Source organism: Microtus pennsylvanicus, chromosome 10, assembly GCF_037038515.1.
Source record: "Microtus pennsylvanicus isolate mMicPen1 chromosome 10, mMicPen1.hap1, whole genome shotgun sequence".
Classification (NCBI taxonomy): Eukaryota; Metazoa; Chordata; class Mammalia; order Rodentia; family Cricetidae; genus Microtus; species Microtus pennsylvanicus.
In genome coordinates this window covers 110,343,946-110,367,199 of record NC_134588.1, presented here as the reverse complement: position 1 = coordinate 110,367,199, position 23,254 = coordinate 110,343,946, and the positions used below count along the sequence as shown (strand labels likewise).

General features: G+C 48.9%; 1 protein-coding gene across 2 annotated transcripts in view; it reads right to left on the bottom strand.

Annotated features, from left to right (window-relative positions):
* The window catches only part of Kcnh1 (potassium voltage-gated channel subfamily H member 1), a 291,256-nt gene extending 273,949 nt beyond the window's left edge, over nucleotides 1–17,307 (bottom strand). Inside the window, exon 1 of one of the 2 annotated variants that reach the window (XM_075989494.1) lies at nucleotides 17,073–17,307. In XM_075989494.1, coding sequence (XP_075845609.1) covers nucleotides 17,073–17,151 — 79 coding nt within the window. In that variant the 5' untranslated portion in view covers nucleotides 17,152–17,307. The remainder of the gene's footprint in view (nucleotides 1–17,072) is intronic. The other variant, XM_075989495.1, reaches the window with a different exon arrangement.
* Between the last annotated feature and the right edge of the window lie 5,947 nt (nucleotides 17,308–23,254).

The following is a 23,254-nucleotide window of genomic DNA, read 5'->3' as shown; positions in this document are numbered from 1 at the left end:
GACACACAGGAAAATTAGCCCAATCATACTGCTTCCTCCCATACCCTCCTCCTCTGTGAGGGTCTACTGCCCAACAAGACTGCACCCAACTAAATGGGAGGTTTCCTCCTTTCAATCTTCCTCCATCCTCAGCTCCCCTCCAGTTCACTGACAAAGCCCAACAGTCTCCAAAAGCTATGGTTTTTTGGAAAGGCTCCCCACCCCCATCACGGAGTCTCTTCAGCCAAGGGGCCTGAGCCCAGCCATTCTGCAGCAGGAAGGATCCTCACGCTCCTCCCAAACCTACCATTTGCCCATAAAGCATAACACAGAGACATTCTAAAGAGAATTATTAGAAAATTGCTTTTCATTGTAATTACCACAAATAACAAAGGAGAGACTCAGTAAAGCATGGTACAAGAAGTGACTCGGTGCGGGCAATTACGCAGATAAAAGCCACATTCGGCACGTGGTTTGCGCAGGTTCATCGTTTCCTGCCAACGCTGGGGATTAAAGGACGGTAACTACTGCACAGCGCACGTCCAACAACTCAGAGCCCCGCATGGAAAGGAACACATCTCCCTGACACTCCACAGGGCTCTAGATCTGAAATAACAGAAACATAGTAGCTGCAATAAATGACAAGAGCAAGAATTACATAATAACACCTAGACAAAGAGCAGAAAATAATGGCTTTGTTTTCTCGAACCTACAGGAAGTCCATATCAGGAATTACTTTTTGTTTTGGTTTTGTTTGCGTTTTTGAAACAGGGTCTCATTCTATATAACCCAGGCTGCTCTCCATCTCTCTACTGCTCTGACGTCTGGGCAGGCTTGGAACTCACTGTGTCCCCGTGAAGTTCAGACTAGACTTGAATTCACCGAAATCAAACCCCTCTGATTCACCCACTTTATCCCAGCACCTAGATTACAGCTACAAATCACATCTGACTTTACTTTTTTAATATTTTTGATTAATTTTTATTGTATGCATATGAACATTTTGCTTACAAGTATGCATGTATTGTAGCGTATGTGTGACTGATGCCCACTGAGGTCAGAGAAAATCATTGAATGCACTGAACTGGAGTTACAAAGAGATGTGGGCTACCATGTGAGTGCTGGGAATGGAACCCAGTCCTCTGCAAGGGCAGCAAATGCTCTTAACCAGCATCTTCCTGCCCTGGAAGGAAGGAAATGAGAAAGGAAGGAGGGAAGGGAAGGGAGGGGAGGGGAGGGAGGGGAGGGGAGGGGAGGGAGGGAAGGGAGGGCGGGGAGGGAGGGAGGGGAGGGGAGGAGGGGAGGGAGGGAGGGAGGGGAGGGAGGAGGAAATAAGGGAAAGGAAGAGAGGGAAGGAGGAAGGAAAAATTTGGTCAGAATTTGGTGATATTTGGGAGAATACACAGGTGGGAGGGAAACGCTGAAGCTAAGCCCTCCTGTCTGCCTAAGTCAACATCCAAAGCCTTAGTATAAGAAAAAGTCACACATTGCTCTCATGTTTCCAACAATAAAACCGCATGAATATGGTTCTTCTACATCGCCATGGGCCCAATCTTCACAAAAAATAAACCAAACACCCAAGAGATTCAATCGCTATTTGCTTCGCCTGTGATTTTAATACTAAACAGAAACACGTTTTTTATTAAGTCCATAAATTACAGTGCAGAGAGAGCTTTCAATTTCCAAAGCAAACTCAAGCACCCCATTTACTGAGCAGGCAAACTCAAGCACTCCGTTCACTGAGCAGGCAAATTCAAGCACCCCGTTTACTGAGCAGGCAAGGTCAAGCACTCCGTTTACTGAGCAGGCAAACTCAAGCACCCCGTTTACTGAGCAGGTACCCAAAACACACAGTTTCAAAGGCATCTTCTTCATCCAGCACCAAATAAAAAAACATTAACAACAAATGACTCCGCCTCACAAGCAGAGCGGAAGGGAAGGCACTGCCATGTTCTATTACTATAGGATATTTAATAAGCTAGATTAATAATAGAGATGAGCCCCTGCCCAAATGAACAAATACTAAGAAGCATTCATTTATGGGGTCAGTTGTTTAAAAGCAGCTCAATAGCTTAATGGATCAAAAATCATTCTCATATTTATAACCAGTGATCTCTTAATACACGAATGTCTGGATAAAACTGGGCCTGGAAAGATGGCTTAGATGTTAAAGGTGTGTGCTGCTCTTACAGAGGACCCAAGTTCTGTTCCCATGTGTCAGCTCCCACACTGGGCAGCTGACAACCACCTGGAATTCAAGTTCTGGGGCATCCAACACCTTCTGGCCCCCACAAACATCTGTGTGCATGTGCACATATCCACACACAGACACATAATTAATTTTTTAAAATAAATCTTTAAATGTATATATTAATGAGTAGAGGCTAAGGAGGTGCCCCGCTAGCTATGCTGGCTAGGGTTTTGTCAACTTGACCCAAGATAGAGCCATCTGGGGAGAGGGAACCTCAACTGAGAAATGTCCCTACCTACAGTGATATTTTATTTGTGTTTTAACAAATAAAGCTTGCCTGAAGATCAGAGTGCAGGGCTAAGCCTCTAGAGGACATGGAGTGGTGGCACACACCTTTAATCCCAGGACTCAAAGCCGCCCTGGGCTACTCAAGATTGAAGCTGTCTAAAAACAGAAATAGAGTTCACACAGAGGTGATCCCAGCACTCGGGAGTCAGGCGCCTTTAAACCCAGCACTAGGGAGGTGGAGACAGGAGCGACAGAGCTGGGCAGAGGAATCTAAGGCAGGGGAGACAGGAGCTCAGTGTGCAGGAGATTTGGTCCAAAGCACTGCAGTCAGCACTCTGCCCCTGTTTGTCTGAGCCTTGGTAGAGGTGAGAACTCTCTAGTGGCTGGCTGCTTTGTTTTTCTGATCTTCAGCTTGAACCCCAACATCTGTCTCTGGGTTTTTATTATTCGTGCCATACCTACCAGACCGGCCTCAGGAAAGTCTGTGAGGCATCTTCCTAACTAACGGTTGCTATGTGAGGGCCTGGCCCATTGTGTGGGGGTGGTACTGCTCTTGGGCAAGTGGTCCTGAGTTCTGAAAGCACCTGAGCAAGTCACAAGGGCCAAGCCAGTGAGCAGCATTGCTATGGTCCTTGCTTCAGGTCCTGCCTCCAGGTTCCTGCCTCCGGGTTCCTGCCTCGGGCTCGTGTACTGACTTTTCCTAGATGATGAAATAAACCCTTTCCTCCCCATGCTGCTTTTGGTTCTGGAATATTTTGACAGCAATAGAAACCCTGACTACAACAGTGGTTAAAGTGATTGCCACTCAGGGATGAGGATGGATTTAGATCCCCAGAATCTATATAAAATGTCAGGTGGGTATAGTGGTCACATGTAATCCCAGCCTTGACAGATGAAGGAAGAGGGTTCCCCAATACAAGCCGGGTGTCAAGACTGGCCATATCAGTGAGCTCTGGGTTTGACTGAGAGACTCTGTCTCAATGAATAAGGCAGAAGAATAATCAAAGATGATCCCTGATTTCAGACTTCCACATACACAAGCATTCTCATATATATGTTCCCACATACATGCAAACATGCACACATGTATGTACACCACGCATATACCCAACGGTATTAGAGAAACACCCTAAAGCTAGTTCTCTACTTTCCTGTCACTTGAAGTTCTTAGTGGGGCACGGCCTTGCAGCCGAGTGGGCAGAAGGAGTTGCAGAGCAACTCAGGTTAATAAGAAGGCTTTGAGCGTGTGTCCCGTCCCAGGCCTGGCAGGACCATAGGACACACACTGTACATTTGACAGCTATGACCAGCTTGCCCATCTAGCCTCCTCTGCCCACTTCTGCATATCCTGTAACTCCAAATCCCAAGCAAGCCATCACGAGGGCTAGTCCGACTAGATTTTCTTCCGAGAACAGAAAGTGAGATGTTTGTCTGAGTGACCTCTGAGCTGAACAGACGTGGTTGACCATATCCGTGCTGGTGAGCAGAGGGTGATTGGCAACTCGTGGTACAGAGGAGCAGAGACTGGGGCACCGGTGGGGGCAGAGGACAGATAGACACATGGACCACATCACAGACAGCAAACAGGGACAGACGGACACCACCTCAGAGAGAGAGATGGGGGCAATAAAGTGATGAGCCGGACAGACAGCATGGAGAGGCAGCTGTCCCAGCTGGTGAGAGGCAGAGACAGGAGGCAGATGGAGGGAGAAGAGGAGAGAGAGAAGATGAGGGACAAGGGTCTGAGGTGTGGGGACAGGCCAACCGTGGATACAAGAGCACCCGGTAGACCTATAGAGCGTGTTCCCAAAGTGAGAGCTAGCCGTGAATCAAGATGTTTGGAGAGGGCCCTGGGGAGACTGAGGACAGAAAGGAAGGCTGGGATTGATGCCCCAGAGGAGGCATTCTGGGTGTGGACCTGAGAAAGCCTCAGAATCAAGGCACCTCTGACCCTCCCCAGCCACCTACCCCAGGTAATCTTTGTTGGTTCTTTCTCATCCACGGAGCAAGAAGAGACTTTCTCCAGTAACAAATGCCTTCTATGCCTGGAGACTGGACCTCAGAACAGGGAACACAATTGCCTTCAAATCTTCTTACTAGAATTTCATTAGCCAAGGAAGATTAAACATCACAGAGGAGGAGATTGAAAACCAAACTGTACCTAGAGGCCAGGGGAACTGCTTCTCAGGCCACTGGTCTCTGGACATATTCATTTTCTCTGAAACTCATTTATTACCCCTTAAGTTATTACAGAGCCAGCAAGACAGATCAGTGCAAAGACGCTTGTCACCAGGCCTGATGACCTGCAGAGGAAGTCCTAGGATGCAGACGGTAGAAGGAAAAAATGTACTCCCACAGCTGACCTCCACAGACATGCCGTGGCATGCGTGTGCGCCCACACACATTAAAATAAACACTATATATATATATAATCTCCCCTCTGAAATTGCCAACAGGCCTCTTCCACACTGCCCTCCCCTCCCCATAAAGAGACTATTTGGTTCCTACCATCTGGTCCTTCCTTTGAGTCTCACGTCATGTGTGGCCCCATGTACACATGCACATTAATAAATCAATTGTGCTTTTCTCTTGCAACTATTGCTTATGTTGAAGGGGTGTGAGCCCTGACCCTCTGTGATGAGCAGGAAAGTGATCACCTCTTCTCTGTTCCTCAGGGAGGCACAAAGGGAGCAGGCATCACTGTGACAAGTGACCGGGAAGGGATGGCTGCCAAGAGACATTCAATGCAAAGACAAGGAGAAAAGCTATTAGCGGAGCATGGGGGAACCCCCGGGTGTTCCGCTGTCTGGGAAAGGACCAGACAGGAGACCAGAACCCAGGACCTTCTCTTCTTAGAAAAAGCATGCTACCATTTCAAAATGGCAGACACACCAATCTCTTCATTTTCAAAGGATGACCAAAAAGCTAGAAAAAATATAAAAAAGGAGCCTCCTGCAGACAGCGACTCTCGAGTCTTCAAGGTGAAGGAACAGAGAGTGTTGGGTGACAGAGGGAGTCAGGTATGACATTCCAGGGACAGCCAGCAAAGGTTGATGGGTAGGTCAGGGGAGAAGCTCGTTGTACTGAGAGAAAGGAGGACTTAAGACACTGACTGAAAGTCAGCAGAGGAAGCATGCGCTCTCACCCCAATGCACACATTCCTCCGTCCACATGTGCCTGGGAGCCAAGTGTTTACCTCACCCATGAAGAGGGGGAGTTGTCTCTAAAGCAGGGCTCCCAGAAGTCACACCCATCAGAGCTTCCAGGAGGCTTCACAGAAGCACAGAAAGCTGGGGCCCATCCTGATGGGGGAGTGTCATATGTCAATCTGTTGATTTCATTGGCTAAGCAATAAAGGAACTGCCTTGGCCCATCTCATTGGTTAGAAGATAGGTGGGAGGAGTAGACAGAACAGAACGCTGGGAGGAAGAGGAAGTGAGCTCAGACTCCACAGCGCTTCTCTCCGGAGCAGACGCCTTCAGAGAGACGCCATGCTACCTGCTCCAGGGAAGACGCACGCTATGAAGCTCCAACCCAGGATGGACTTAGGCTAGAATCTTCCCGGTAAGCGCACCTAGGGGCGCTACACAGATGATTAGAAATGGGCCAGAGCAGTGTTTAAAAGAATACAGTGTCCGTGTAATTATTTGGGGCATAAGCTAGCCGGGCAGGGCAGGCAGCTGGGGTGTTTGGGGACGCAGCCCCCGCCGCCGCCCCTTATTACTACACCATCCCCCAAGTTTCTGACTTCATCTCTGTTGCTGTGGCAACACACCCTAGGGGTACAGTCCATCACAGCAGGGGAGTCACAGCAGCAGGAGGCAGAAACAGCTGGGCACCTCACACCCACAAGAGCAGAGAGAAATGGAAACATATACACTTGGTGCTCAGCTAGCTTTCTCTTACACAGTGCAAGGTCCAAACCCAGAGAATAATGCTGCTCACTTTCAGGCTGGATCACCTTACCTCAACAGTAGAGATATCTACCACAGACATGCCCAGAGACCAACCTAATTCAGGCAGTCATCATTGAGACCCTCTTCCCAGATGAGTCTGGCATGTGTCAAGTTGGCAGTTGGAACTAACTCTCACACTAAGTAGGATATGAGACGAGAGATTTCGCTTCTTCAGCCTCTAAAGATTCTACTTCTGGAAATGAACCCACATTGATTGAGGTCCTCTCTTCAAACTTCAGCCTCTGCGCTTGTAAAATGGGAATAACGGCAGCTCCCACAGAACAGGCTTATAAGGAAGATCAAAGAAGATGCCTATCAAGGCTTCGGTGCACAGCTAAGAAAGACTATTGGTCCACAGTCTAGACAATAACTAACAATTGTCCAGGTGTCTATAACTCATGCGAGGCAGCATCTGGTGACTGTGATAAACCCTCCGCTTGTGCTCTCCTTTGACATGTGAGATTATAAAACTGGTAAAATATAGAAAAGAACGTGAACGTACTTCATCAAGCCTGTACATGGAGCCTTCATTGAGCCAAACACCCGAGTGTTTGTATGTTTGCATGTTGAGATGCGCTTAAAGGCACATCTCTCGCCAAACTCACCCACACAGCACACACTAGGTCATACAAAGGCTGAGAAACCTACTCAGCCGTGGAACAAGTCACTGGTTCCTCGGACCAGTCCCACCCAGAACACTGAGCCGCTCAGCTCCTTAAGAAACATGTCATAAAGGAGCAAGGAGTAAGATGGAGGAGGCAGAATGGTAGCAAGGTGACCCTCAGGAGGGGAAAGTGGTTTCAGCCTTTGCCAACTCCCGAGTGTAGACATGCCCACCACAGCAGCTTTTGAACACAGGGACGAAGTTGACAAACCAGAGTGGGAAAGACACAGTCACGCCCTGTGCACATCTGTGCAGTCTTCCCAGACCCCCACGGAGAACTCCTGGAGGGACAGCCAGGACCCCATGGATGCACGGATGGAATTATTAACTAGGGAATAGTCATCCTCCATGCATTGGCAGGGAAAATCTCAGAGGATCACCAGGTACCTCCTATCTCACGTGGAACAATGGTAAGATGAAGCCAGCAGCTGTGATCCACACAGGCCGGTCTCCCAAGACACAGAACAGGCTGGGAAGACAAAAGACAGTGGACCTATCAATCCAAACAGAACATATGCAGGTCCCTAGCCCCTGTAGAAACCCCGAGCCTTCAGGACGGCTACACACGACTCTAATCTGTTTAGTCTCAATGAAGCTACAAGAAAGACAAAGTAAAATAAAAACCTAAAACTACAACTACCCATGCAGGCGAGCTGGCTCAGCCGGTAAAGGCATTTTCCACCAAGGTTAGCCTGGATTTGATCCTGGGCCCTACAAGGTAAAAGGAGAGAACTGACTCTCAAAAGCTGTCCTCTGACCTCCACACGCGTGTGCGTGTTCACACACATACGTGCACACACAAGCAAGTGTAAATGTAAATATCTGCACACACAGTTGACTAAATACAGTCTTGCCACTCAAATTAACCACATCTTCTTTGTCACGGTTGAAAAGTGAAGTTCTGGCCTAAGATGTATTTTTCTAAGTTAACTCTTAATACAAAATAAAGTTGAGCCATGGACCGGAGTGGAGTGTGCTGGTATCTTCTGTCTTTCCAGCACTGACCCCTGCACACCAAGAACAACCAGGCTTCGCGGAAAGAGGAAACAGAGGCCCTTCTCTTCCTGCAGAAGCACCTGCACTGGCTAGTCAGTGACATGGTGGCCTGTATAACAAGATCCTGTTCAAAAACAAAAAAGAAACCCCTGGCGGCACTGCAGAGCCATACAGCTGTGACAGCTGTGGGGTGCCTCTTGCTTACTAATTACATCCATGATAGTAGGACGGGCTCCACTCACTTCGGAACATCTGTCTTATGCAACATGGGGCTAATCAGAAGCGCTGCCACCTGAGTGTGAGTAAGACGACCGATGACAGGCATTGTTCAATGACACCCAGTCACAAGGACTTTAAGTGGTCTGTCATTAATATACACATCTGATTGCTACAGCAGGGGCCGTGAGCACCCGGCGAGAGGCTGGATAGACAGCTCTCTATCAGCAGACCACACCAGAGCGGCAAACTCCAGATCTAAGGTGCACTGAAGAATCACACCAGGGCATGAGCACCCCAGAGGCAGGGCAGCGACGGGCCAGAGGCAGGAAGATTTTAGGAAAGAAATCTTCCCACATTCTGCTGTCTTTTTATTCAGTGACTTGACACGATCCAGACATCCCACATCCAGCCGCACAGAAGAGACGTAGTTATCAAAGTCAGAGTCCTCCTGGGTGAGATGTGCGGAGAGGAAAGACGCAGTAAGTGCTGAGTCTGCAGAACCATCTTCTAGACCTCATGCCGAGCTTCATTGAGGCTTCTTCAGTGAGGCCCAGAGGCACAAACGTTTCCTTCTCCTGGAATTCCCAGGCACAGAACCCAGCTTTCGAGAGGTTCACCAGTTACGACACTGAGTCACTAGCCAGCCTTTGCATTTTAATTCCCTTCTGATTATTTTCTGTGTGTATATGCAAATGTCGTGTGTGTGTGTGTGTGTGTGTGTGTACCTATAGATGCATATAAATGTAGAGGCCAGAGGTCAATGTTAGCGCATGCTCGCTTTCTCTCTCCCTCCCTCCCTCCCTCCTTCTCTCTTTCCCTTTCCTTCCCCCCCCCCCCCGGCTCTTTCACTGAACCTGGAGCTCACTAACTGGCCAGCAAGACCCAGGGTCCCCCTACATTCATCTCCCCATCACTGGGCTGTAAGCACCACCATGTCAGGCTTTATGCTGGTGCTGGGGTTGAAGTCAGGTCCCCTTGCTTGGGTGACAATCGCTTTACTGAGCCTGTCCCTCCCCAGCCACTCCTTTGCTTTTGAGTTCTCCACTGCGCCTGACCCCTCCTGTCGGTCACTTCTTACCATTTCTCTCAGGAAAGAGTCATAATCACCCAAACCAGATGCCTAGACTCCAGCGCAAAAACACAATCAGTAACAGGCCAGGCAACATATCCCCACCAGAGCCAAGCTGTCCCACTACGGCAAGCCCTGAACAGTCCAGCACAGCTGAAGCACAGGAAAATGACCTTAAAGCCAACTCTACGAAGATGATAAATGTCCTCAAAGAGGAAGTGGGTAAATGATGTCGCTCCCCAGTTCCTTCACCCTTCTGCTCAAGCTCTTACATAATCTCTGTCCCCTGAGTTTAATGCTTTCTCAATACAAGAAAATGAATGTCCTAAACACACATACTAAAAACAAAATCAAAACAAAGCCAAGCAAACACCACAAGCCTTGCCTGTGCCCTTTGCATATAACCTTTAGGGTGACATCTCCAGGTCCCTCACGGCCGCGAGAGGACGCACACACATGAGAATGTTTAAAATCCCTCCATGCCTGAGCGTCCCACAGGACGAGAACAAGTTTTATTTTCATTTCATTTTGGCCACACGCTCACTAGGAAAATAGCCCCAGATGACCCCAGACATTTGTTACTAGATTGGTTGAGCAAAGAACAGAGAGAAGACCAAATGCTATAGACTTGGAGCAGTGGGACCCTCATCCACAGCAGGGGCAAGGGGGTCTGAACTGAAGCAAACTTTTCACACAACTGTCTAGCCGCATCCACCACAGTGAAGCGAACACACACCGGGGATGTATCCCCCAAGAGAAACACATGTCACGTGTCCCAAAGGCAGGTGCAAGAATGAAAGCCCCAAACTGGAAACCCACATGTCCCTCAGCATCAGAACAGGCACATAAAATGTGGCCACACAATGACGCGTCAGGCAGCGAGGAAAGAGACCAGACAGGACAAGCAACCCCCGAGGGAGCCACAGCTGACCAGAGAAGATGCATTGAGGCCCATGCGTCTGACACCCCCAGCACAGAGGAACCAAGCTGCCCTCCTCGGAAGGCAGATCGAAGGTGGTGAAACTTGAGGGAAAGTAAGAAAAAGTAGCTATAAAATCAGAAGACAGCTCCCTGTGGAAGGGGGCAGGAAGTCAGGGGCAGGAAGGCTGGGGGGTTACTATGGGAGGGGGAGGGGAGCTGGGTCAGAAAGACTCGGCAGTCTGTGGATCACCGCCAGATGATCTGTCTCCCCACAAAGGTGATGATGGCACAGGACTCTGCAAAGAAATGGGGACAAGCTATACAAAGTTGCTCTGTGTACATTTCAATTACTATATTAAACCACTTTTAAAATCCTTAAGAATAAGCCAGGTGGTGGTGGTGCACACCTTTAATCCCAGCACTTGGGAGGCAGGAGCAGGTGGATCTTCATGAGTTCGAGGCCAGCCTGGTCTATGGAGTGAGTTCCAGAACAGCCAGAGCTACACAGAGAAACCCTATCTGGAAAAAAAATACTTAAAAATAAAAACTTTTCAAATGAATATACACATACCAGTGGGCTGGGTCTGCTTAAGTCCACAGGACGAGCTATGAATGAGGGGAAGAGCTGAGAGCAGGATTTAAGCTGGATATACCAGTACACACCGATAACCCCAACCTGGAAAATGGAGGGGATGCTGAAGTTGGAGGGTCACGAGTTCAAGGCCAGCCTGGATACGTGGTGAGACTTTGTCAAGCGAGATCAAGCAGCAGCATTGGAAGAGGAAGGGGAGCAGGGGAGAAGGGCGGGAAAGAACAGTACTTCTCAATGACAATTGCTTAAAAACAGTTTGTGTGTCCCCGGATGGTGGACACCCAGTGGGAGGAATGTTCTGGAGAGGATGAAAGACTGAAAGAGGAGTCCAGAAGACTGTCAAAAATGAGATCCCAGGAGTCCACTTCTCATGTTCCCCAACTACGGACGTGGCCACTTAGAGGAACAAATCAAATACTAACACACGCAGATGACATGTCCACCCCTGAGAAGGTTCCTTTTGGGTAAATAACTAAGGCTTATTCTAAATGCATTTTTTAAACCATGAACTAAGGATTGCAAGGGAAAGAACAAAAGCATTGCTTCAAGGCACAAGGTCCTGCTGGAATGAAGACCTGGTGTGGGGAAGAAGAAAACCAGTGGCTCCGTTTCCCACGGTGCTTCCCGAATGCATACGCTGCTTTGAAATGGGTGTTTAAGACGTGTGCATCTTACTTATTAAAGCTATGAGTTGGGAGGCTTTATTGCCTTGGCTACATCACAAGACTTCAGGCTCTGAGTTCCCAGCTAATGTCAGCCACTGCAGTCACGGTTTTAACTCTTTAGAGAAGACAGCTGAAGGGTTACCTGAGCGTTGACCATACGGAGAAACAGGCATGGATCAGACCCAGACAAGTTCCGCTCTCAGCACGTATTTTAGCCTGATTTCTGTTTCACAAATATTACCACAGCTCAACACGTCCATGAGGAGACATAACACTACCAACAGCGCCCATCCTGTTTGCTAACTAATTATATCAACAACCTGAGCCATCTTAACACCATACACAAACACAGCTGACTTAGCAGTCTGTAAATTACACACGCACACAAATCTGCATGAATGCGTGCTGCATTCTGCTCCTGTTGATGTGGACTGAGTCTCAGTGGCACCTGCAACTGCCAGCTATAGGTTCTCAAACATTAAAACGTATGTTCTGGTCAGGCGGTGGTGGCGCACGCCTTTAATCCCAGCGCTCGGGAGACAGAGGCAGGTGGATCTCTGTGAGTTCGAAGACAACCTAGCATATAGAGAGAGTTCCAGAACAGTTAGAATTAAACAGTGAAATCCTGTCTCAAAAAATTGTTCTGATTTCTGGCACCTCGATTTGCTGACCTTCCTAAGACAGATCTCTTATTTGCTTCAGCGAGTTTCTGACAACAGGTGCCTTTGGACTTAAGCAACTGTCAAAAAGTGCTATGGAAGAGAGAGTACTTTCCTGCCGTAAATAGAAAGAGCAGCAAAGCCAACAGGGTGTGTATGTATCTGTGTGTGTGTCTGTGTGTTTGTATGACTGTGTGTGTATCTGTATATGTGTGTCTGTGTATGTATCTGTGTGTGTCTGTCTCTGTGTATGTCTCCATGCATGAGTCTATGTGTGCGTCTGTGTTTATATGTCTATTGTGTGTGCCTGTGTGTGTCTGTGTGTATATCTGTGTGTCTGTCCATGTGTGCATCTGCCTCTGTGTATGTCTCTGTGCATGTGTCTGTATATCTGTATGTGTATGTATCTGTGTTTGTGTGTCTGTGTGTGCCTATGTCTCTGTATGTGTGTGCCTGTGTCTCTGTATGTGCGTATATCTTAGTTTGTGTGTCTGTGTGTCTCTGTGTATCTGTATGTGTTTGTGTCTCTATGTGTATCTGAGTGTGTATGTGTGTGTCTCTGTATGTGTGTCTATGTGCATCTGAGTGTGTATATGTGTGTATGTGTGCACCTGAGTGTGTATATGTGTGTATGTGTGTATCTCTGTATGTGTGCATCTGAGTATGTACATGTGTATGTGTGTGTGCCACAGAGTGCATGTGGAGGTCAGAAAACAATTTTTCAAAAGCTGGCTCTCCCTCCCCTGTGGTCCAGTTCAGGCAGTCAGGCTAGCCCAACAAGCTCTTCTCCCTGCTGAGCCGTCTTGCGTGCTATCCCATAGGCTCTCAAAGGATGGTGGACGCACTCGTGAGTGAACTCACATGGAGCGAGGCATCTTCATCACTCCTGCTGACTGCTGACAATCCAAAGCACAGCCACTGATCAGACCTAAAATTCATATTCCGTCAAAATCAACCCAAGAGACTTTAAGGCATTTTATGTTTTATATTCCCAGAGGCCTGAGCAGCCACTGGCGCCAGTCACACCACAGAACAGGAGCAGCTACTTTGATCAAGATTCACCAGGGTGTGGCTTCCTTCCAGAACTCCGTCCTCCAGGCACCACGTGGCCATCACTGTCCTGAAGTTAGAGCATGTGTGATCACCCCTCATAAAAGCGGGTGTGAGAACATCAGACCCTGCACTTCCCGTCACTCTGTCCCAACCCACTGTGGCATCCTGCCCCCATGAACATGGAGCACACAGATGGGAAGACTGAGGTGGGGTTTAGGGAAGCAGTCTTCACGCGATCACCCATGCTGGGTGGGCCTTTGGTGATTCAGCTCTTTGGGGGTCACTTTTAACCCCCAGTCCACGCACCTTTAAACTTGAAGACTGGAATAGGCTCCAGATTTTGATCAGTCATGGGGCCTGCTATGTCCCCAGAGAAAGTCACACAACAAGCTCACTAGCAGTAAGAGGGTTTCTCGTTACCGTCTATCCCAGGGTTAGGTAACTATGTCCAGTAAATCTTCTTTAAATGAAAATCCACGACGACCTGCTGCCCGGACCCCCATCTACCGCCCATTTTGAAAAGTCTGCTTCCCACTACTAAGAACTGTTCAAGAGCTCCTGGCTCCTTTCTTTACAGGGAACATGTCCTTCTGTTGGATCTTGGGGTTCACAGACTCATGAAAGTGACCCGGGGTTCCCTGAGGTACACACACACACACACACAAGAGCCCTCCCCCCTACAAAGGTGAGATGCCCCTGGCTTCTTGACTGTTCCTGGGCTCCTCTCTGCCTTGTTGTTCTGCCGGGATGTGGTGGTATGGCTGCTGGCCAACATGGTGGCTGTTCCTGTTGATATAACATTTTGTTTCATCTCCACTGGGAAATCCGCTTCTGGCGAGAGCAACGGTGACACAGGGACGCGGTTTCACGGTGCACACTTCACAGTGCACTCCCGAGAGCAAGGAGGGGACATCCTTGGTCATGCCCTTCCGACCGTAGAAGAACTACCAGAACAACCCTCGTCCACACAGTGCCGAGGAAGAACAGACTAGATGGTGGCTAAGTTCTGTCTCATCTACAGCTCTGGGACATTGTGAACACCACATCCTCCAGGCACCCAAACAAAGCTAGTTCTAACCCCTTTGCACGTTCTCTCGGCCATTCTTCTAGAGATGACCAAAGCATTTTCCAACCAAGGTTCATCAAGCAGAGAAAAAATAAAACACAAGAAGTTGCATGAGGGCTGGGTACAACTCAATGGTGCAGTGCTTACCCGGCGAGTTCAAGGCCCTGGCTTTGATCCACAGTACCCCCTCTAGCAACCACCAGCTGCAGCACCTCCGACCAGACACTGTGAGCAGGCCACTTAGCATAGGACTCAGTTTGTTGCTCATCACACACTGGGGTAAAAATCCTACTAAGGTGACTATGGAGCATTGCTATTTAAAGGTAAATGCTATTTAAATGTTGTGATGACCACAAATACATTGCCAGGTTTTCAAGAAACAATACATGTGTGTGTACATCTGTATGTATATATGTATGTATATATGTGTGTGCATATGTATATATGTGTGTGTGTATGTATATATGTTGGTTTTTCAAGATAGGGTTTCTCTGTGTAGCCCTGGCTGGTCCTGGAACTCACTTTGTAGACAGGCTGGCCTTGAACTCACAGATATCCACCTGCCTCTGCTTCCCAAGTGCTGGGATTAAAGGCCTGCCCCCACCACCTTCAGCTGACAGTAATATAAAAAGGTAAACTACAATGCAGGTAGATATGGAGCTGTCTTAGCATCCACGGTATTCAGTCATTCACACTTGGGTACTGTTAGGAAAATGATCACCAAAAACTGTACACTCCATATTTCAAGTCAGCACTCTTTACCTGAAAACAGAGTATGCCACCCCACCCCCCAGAGCTTCGGGCTTGTCTGTGTTGCTCCTTTTTAGTTGATGGGAATCAAGCTGTTGGACCAGGTGCCGAGAAAAGAAAGGGCCAGAGCTAAAAATACTCCAGGCCACTTGCTTTATCGACTTTCTACCTATACTTACACAGGGGACCGGTGCCGACATCGACTAACCAGGAGGATGGTTGTAGGAGTTTTTAACTCCCGATAAACCCAAGCAGCCCTGGCTATAGCCTGCAACACCCTCTTCCTGCTCCAGGCCACAGAGCACACCGCAATAGTTTCTCCACTGACTTACAGGACGCCCCTTCCTCTCCAGCAGATAGACGTCTCATTAATGTTCATGGTGTTTGCGCAAAAGTTAAATGCTACTCACAGTGGGGTCCCCAAATCTGCAAGATGGTGTCCATACCAGGTCAGTTAATGGAGCCATAATAATACACTAACTTAAATTATGATTGCTTCCAGATTTTTATGGCAGAAGGGTTCCTTGTGGCTGCCCAGTTAGCAACTATCACTCACACACACACACACACACACACACACACTAATGCACAGGGCCCCAGGTAATGACCGTGACCTTGCTCTAAACAACCCCTTTAAACCTTGGAGGAATGGCAACGGCCAGTCAGTACTCTTATCTTTAAGGGACACACAATAAAGATGGGGTAATTCCAGAGAAAGTACTTAAGGAGCATGTAAGATTTGCTATCATCGAGGATAGGCTTTTTCGTATAAAGTCCAGTTGCTTTTCTAATGAAAGAGAATGTCTAAGTGGCAGAGGTCACTTTTGATGCCCTTCCCTTCAATCCCTAACTGAATCCAGCTGGAAGCTCATCCTTTTCAAGCCGAGTTCCAAGGCTCCACGCCATGATGTTTACATGGTCAAAACCCAGCTCTTGCCTTAGGTCCTCACAGCCTCTCCGCAGGAGAACGTCACCAGCTTCTGGGAGGAGAGAGGCCCGGGAGCCGGCGAGGAGCGCCTCTGTAGCCTGGTGAACAGGTGTATGGAGTAACTCCCTAATCCGGGACTGCTCAGGTGGGAAAGGTTTGGATTGTTCCTTTGGGGAGCCTGCTCTGAGGACTTTCGCCTCCAGGGTTTCAGGCTAAAACCACAGGAAACTGTAAACCCTGCGTTAAAAGGTATTGGGAAGTGTTCCCTCTCCATCTGTCATAGGACTCTCTCCTCCCTGCCGCTTCGCTTCGTGCTGTCCTTAAAGACAGAGGAACCTCGTGCTATGCTCAGGTTTCTTGGATAATGGATAAACTAGAGAGTCTGCGGGTGATGGAAGACAAGACTGACCGGGTTTTAAAGAGAAGAAATAAATCAGATTTGTGCCTGAGACCACTTAGCTCACTCCTGCCTGTGTCCTCTACTTCCCAAGCTGAGTCCAGGAAAACCATCGGAACCTCGCGAGCTATCTGCTCTAGCTGGTTGGTGAAGATGGAAAAGACAGCCCTGCCAACGCGTTTCTGCTGGGCAGACTTTCCTGCTTAGGGGATGGAAGGTGGAGTTGGCACATCCCCGAAGCCGGACAGGGTCAGGATCTGAGTGGCCCAGCTCTGTTGCTGGCTCTGGCTTCCCTGGCGCCTTGGGACTCCGGGGAGCATCCGCGGGGAGGCGGGCAGTGCGCATCAGGAGCGCAGTGCTCGAAGATGGCCAGCCTGCAGCCACTTTTCCCAGGACTTTGCTCACCAACTGCCAGGCTTTCCTGGAGAAGACAACGGGAGGGAGCGGGAAAAGGCCCCAAAGGCGTCGCCTAGATATCTCTCCTCCAGAGATGGGGCGCAGCAGCCCCTCTCCGACCCTGCCCACCTCCCGGACGGGAGAGGCCGATGCGCAGAGCTCCAGGATGCCCCTGCATCTGCCGGCACCGAACAGGAGGTGTTGCAAATCACCGCTCTCGTTTTAAAAAATAAATAAAATTTAAAAACCACCTGGGCAACCGAAATCCAGAAGCAGCGCTTACCGTTGGACCGTCGCACGATGTTCTCCAGAAACGTGTTCTGCGGGGCCACCAGTCCCCGCCGGCCCCCAGCCATGGTCATACTCCCGACTGCCCGGGCTCTGGAGGCGTCCGGTGCCGCGTCTCACCACAGCAGGCGGCCGGGCGCACAGCCTGCAAAGGTTCCCAGTTCCCTGCGCCCCATGCGCCCCGCAGCCCCGGAGCGCAGGGGCGGCGGCTGGCTCCCGCAGCCGCCCTCGCCGCGCTCCGCACCTCCCCGCTGCGGCCCGCGGGGCTGTGCGCTCGAGTGCCCCGGGCTCGGTGCGCCGTGGCCGCCTCCCGTGGGCGGAGGGAGCCAGCGGGTCCAGGGCGCCCCCTACCGGGCGCGTATCCCGCGGGGACCCAGCCGCAGCCGGGAGCCGCGGGGCGAGGCTGGGACTGCAGCGGCACCCTCTGGGCGAAGCGGGAAGTGTGTTCAGAGTGCGCCTGGGGCTGGGTGCTGAGCGAGCCAGCGGCTCTCTTGGTGAAGTCCACTCTCACCTCCCCCCACTCCCCGAAAAGGTTACAGGGAGTCTCAGAAACACGAGGGTGAGACTCTTCCTTTGCACTGCTTTGTACCAGAGTCAGGACCTCCAGGCTCTGCTAACAGCATTCTGCGTTCTGCTATGTTTCTTAGCCTGCCTATCAAGCTTCCCCGGAAATCAACCAAGTGTCTAAGGGGGCCAACTTGGTGGCTGACAGATTCAGTCCCAGGTGCCATTTTGGTTTGTCTTAACTATCAACATGCGTGCAGCCTCATCGACTGATAAAGGGCTCCTTCCACCTGGTTGTTGTCCTCTCTTACAAAGCAAGAGTTTTGCCAAAAAGAAAAACAACAGAACATGAGTTGGTACGTTGTGGTTTCTCGCTAAAACACAACCTCTTAGGAATCGTGTGTGAGGTTAAAAACGGAAGCAAGCGGCTGTCCGGCATCAAAGCGGTGGGCTGCCTCTGCAGCCTTCCCAAAGAGCATCAGACTGTAATTAAATAGCCCTAACCGTGGCGTGGAGGAGCCTCAGATTCTTAATCTCAACAGCTAATTCTGTCTAAGCACTCGCTCACAGTTGTGGCACATGCTCTAAAGAGATTAAACCGAGGACAGGACGCTGAGTTTTAAAGTTCTGTTCTGGGGCCTGCAGAGGGCTCCGCAGGGAAGAACGCTGGCTGTTCTTGCAGAGAGACCTGGGTTTAGTTCACAGTCATTCAAAAGCGTCTGGAGCTCCAGTCCTTCGTCTGACCTCTTCAGGCATCAGGTACACACATGGTACACACGCATATGTGCAGGCAAAGCTCTAATACTCCTAAAATAAATCTGGGGCCGGGCTATGGTGGCGAACGCCTTTAATCCCAGCACTCGGGAGGCAGAGGCAGGCGGATCTCTGTGAGTTCGAGGCCAGCCTGGTCTACAGAGCTAGTTCCAGGACAAGCTCCAAAGCCACAGAGAAACCCTGTCTCGAAAAACAAAAAAAAAAAAAAAGATAAATCTGGGTAAAAGTGCCAAATCACATGTCCTTATTGGAGTGACTAGATGAACTGGGCCACTATAAATGTCATCTTTCAGATGCTTGTGTGGGTAGACACAAACCCAAGCAATGGCTCCTGCAAGCAGAAGACAGCTGGACAAGACTGGGATGAACTGTGGCTGGAAGGTAAGGCTGGATTTCTCGCATTGGATAGCATCAGCCCCCAGGTTCGAGCTGTGATTTCTTAAACACTAGCGCCGTCTAGTGGTCCTTTGTGCTATTACAGATGAAGTAACCACAGTACCTGAAGAACGTACTTGGCTGACTTGCGGGCTACCCACTTCATTTGATTAGGTTCATTTGAATAAGGCAAGACCTCACAGCTGTGCTATTTATCGTGAGAAATGCACAAAGGGCCATTCTACAGGATAATATAAATACCCTTCAATCAATCTCATGCACCTGTGTGTGGAAGAAACAACAGTGGGGGGTACCTATCATAAAGCGACCATAAAATTTCTCTCATGTTCTGTGGCTTAGATAAAGGGAAACAGATGGTATTTGTTTGGGGTGAGAGCCTTGGTAGGTTAACTCTTGAACAAAAGGAGCTTGGAGATAGGCTTCCCTTTTTAAAAGGTGTTTCTTGGTGTAGACTGATTGTATGCACCTTTTTAGAGACTGGTTTTCATTGCACACAAAAACAACAACAGAAAGTCAGCAATCTTTAACCACATTGTAACAGTTCTCTGGGCTTTTTAAAGCACACCCAAGTGTTCTCTGTGCCTGGCTGGCCCTTGGCTCATCCGACTGGAGGGACAGTCTGATTCTTCCCTGATAGGTGAAGGAAGCTGCACTTGCTCCCTAAGCACCCCACCTTTCATAGACCCACAGCAAATTTGAAGCCAGACCAGACACAAAAGACCTTGTCTTGAAGCACACACAGAGAAAGAGAGGGGGGGGGGAGAGAGACAAACAGACAGAGACAGATACAGAGAGAAAGACACACACACATACACAGAGACACACACAGAAAAACATACTACACAGAGACAGAGACACACAGACACACACACAGAGAAAGACACACACATACACAGAGACAGATACACACACACAGAAAGACACACATACACAGAGACAGAGACACACAGACACACACACACAGAGAAAGACACACATACACCAGTTCCTAGTGAACTAATGAGCAGAATTACATCACAGGGAAGCCTGTTAAACTCCTGCTCACCCTCAGGGCTGGGGCAGGGCTGCCTCCACGTGCCTGATGGGGGAGGGGGATGAGCTGATATGACCATTCCACCCCACTGTGACTAACTCGATGGATATTTTAAAGTTTCCTTCCATATGCCCACCGCAGTGACCCATTTCCTCTGCTCGCAAGGGAAAAGCGTAGGCCAAAGCCACAGTTCAAAGTATTGTCCTTGCCAGCATGGACCTGAGTTCTGCTGAGCAGGGTGTGGAACTAGACAGGGCGGTTAACAGCTGATGCTACTCTCACAAAGGTCCAGAGCTCAGTTCCCACACACTCTGTGGAGCCGCTCACAGCCACTTAGAATTCCAGCCCAGGGGAGTCAAAGTCTCTGGTTTTTGAGGGCACCTGCACTCATGTGTGGTGATACTTTGTGCTTTAACAAATAAAGCTTGCCTGAGGATCCGAGTGCAGAGCCAAGCCATAGTGCCAAGCAGTAGTGGCACATACCTTTAATCCCAGCACTCAGAGACAGAGAGTCTCATGAGTTCCAGGCCACCCTGGAATACAGGCTATTGAAATAGAGTTCACAGCTTTGATCACAGCGCTTGGTAGGTGGAGACAGGAGTGATATAGCTGGACAGAGAGAGGAACATAAGGCAGGAGCAGACAGGAGCTCAGAGCACTCAGTCTGAGGACTTGTAGAGGTAGGAACCCTTACAGTCTGAGGATTACATAGAGGTAAGAACTGGTGGTTTGTCCACCAGTGGTGGCGCACTCGGGAGGCAGAGGCCGGTGGATTCTGTGAGTTCAAGGCCAGCCTGGTCTACTAGTTCCAGGATAGACTTCAAAGCTACAGAGAAACCCTGTTTTGGAAAAAAGAAAGAAAGAAAGAAAGAAAGAAAGAAAGAAAGAAAGAAAGAAAGAAAGAAAGAAACTAGCTGCTGCTGCTCTGCTCCTCTGATCTTTCAGCTGTCACGCCCTAATATCTGACTCCAGGTTTTTATTATTAAGATCAACTAGAATTCATGCTACACACACACACACACACTCATACAAAGACACACAGACACAGAGAGACACACACTCACACAGACACACACAATCCTAGCAGTGGAGAAAAAGCGACTGGCAGCTCCTTGGGGTTTTGCCAGTCAGTCTCACCTGCCAGGCGAGCTTCAGAGCAGTCAGGGGCCCTCAGAAAACACAAAGGGAGGCGGTGCCTGAAGATTGACACCTGAGACTCCTCTTACCTCCTCCTTCCCACCCCTACCCCAACCACACTGCTCGCCCATTGGAAAATAATTTAAAGGTTTCTTACAAGAATTACATTTTATTTTCAGAACTATATACACAGAGTCTGGTTTTACCAAACACAGCAGATTAAGGAAGTAAAGCCGTGATGGTGGGCACCGACTCTCGGCTCTTGGAAAACTCAGCACACATTTAGTGGCGGCTTTTTGTGATTTCTCTGTGTCCAGCTCCTTTCCTTCTTTGCTGTACTACTCTTCTTTCTCTCTTTGTAAGAAAACTACAGCTCAGCTTGCTCTCTCCACAGAAGTCCGCCCTGTTTCCACCCTAGAGAGCCCCTTCTTAGGAGAATAGTTATTCTACCCAGCAACCTAGAAGCCAGAGGCTGGGGCAGGCTCGCTTGATGCACTGACCCAGGCCTCGGCTCTCCAATCCTGTGCAACTTCTGCTGTGAAGTCCCTGCTCAGTGACAAAGCTGATCTGCTCCCCCCTGCATCCGAAAAGGTTTGGGGGACACTGCATTCGGTTTAGAAAGGCTCAGGTGCTTGAAGGTCCCTTATAGAAAAGTAGCGAGTCAGCACGGAAACAAACCAGATACAGACAATTAAAAACCAGGGAAAGGTAACTGCTATATCATTAATAATCATAGGAGGAAAAAGGCAAAAAAATGAGAATAAATTATGAGCCTGGAGATCAATAAGGATAAAAATACTACAAAGAAAATAAATCAGGCATAGTGGTGCCTGTAATCCCAGCACTCAAGAGGCAGAGGCAAGGCAGGTCTCTGAGTTCAAGGCCAGCCTGGCCTACATAGAGAGTTCCAGGACAACCAGGGCTACACAGTGAGACCTTGTCTCAAAAACTGGAATAAAATAAATAAGGAGAAGAAAAGCAGGGAGAAAGAAGTGAGGTTAAAGAAAAGAAACATTAAAGATCTGGGGAAACGGCTGGGTGGGCAAAGCACTTACTGCCTCCTTTCTCCCAAGCAGTTTAGCTTTCCCCGCCTACCTCTATGCCCTGTGCAGGCCCAAGACGGTTTCTTTATTAACCAATGGTACTCACAGCATACAGAGGGAATCCACATCAGACAGAGACAGTGAGTTTCTGATGGCAGAACTTTCATCAATAAATGTAGAGAACTGGCTAATTATACGTGGCTCTTCAGAAGCAAACAGAATGAGCACTTTTGAAATTATTTTCTAATGAAAGGGAAGCTGCTGGTGATGTTCTAGTAAATGATCCTGTTGCCAAATCACCTTCTTAATATTTATGTCTACACCCATAGGTTTGTATGACCTTCGACCTTGATCAGAAATTCTGTAAGTAGAGACTGCTCTTTTGTTTCCTGACTGCTCAGACCCAGCTTTTGCTTGTTTTGTTTTGTTTTACAGTAAGAAATGGTTAAGGCAAGGAACCTATAACTGTCCAAAGTGCTGAGAATAGCAACGTGAGTGCTCAGCTGTGGAGAATCATCTCTTCAACCTCCCTCCATCAAAGCTCAGAGGATCCCGAGGAAGAGCGGACAGGAGTGTGAGGAATGCTGTCCTTTAGACATGGCATGTCTGGTGCACACAGCCCCCAGCAGCTCTGGTTGACTGCACAAGATCCCAGCATAGATGGGCAAACGGCACAAAGCCCACCTCTAGCTGAGGGTCTGCTACTGGCAGTTGACGGCTGATGGGGGGGGGGAGTCACTTTTCACTGATGGCGTGACCTGTTGGAGGGCCCTGCATCTATGCGTTTAGGGTCAGCACTGATTAGAGCTGGGGAGTAAAGAATAATAATGATAATTTTTAAAGCGGACCAGGGTTGGAGGGTGGTGATTTGGTTGGTTCTAAGAGGAGTCGGAGGAAAGTAGTGAGGAATAGGTAAGATCAAAGTGCATTGTATACATACGGGAAATGTTTAAAGAATCAATTTAAAACATTATGGGTTTTTTTTTTTTTTGGTTTTTCGAGACAGAGTTTCTCTGTGGTTTTGGAGCCTGTCCTGGAACTAGACAGGCTCTTGTAGACCAGGCTGGTCTCAAACTCAGAGATCTGCCTGCCTCTGCCTCCCAAGTGCTGGGATTAAAAGCGTGCACCACCACCGCCCGGCAAAACATTATGTTTTACAAAGCTGTAAGCTCAGAAGAAAATGCGCCCCCAAAGAACCTACCTTAGAGCCCCTACTTTGTTCTGATACTGTGCCATCTTAGCAACATCTTGATTTTTTAAAATAAACTTTAATTTAGCTAACTTTCCCCC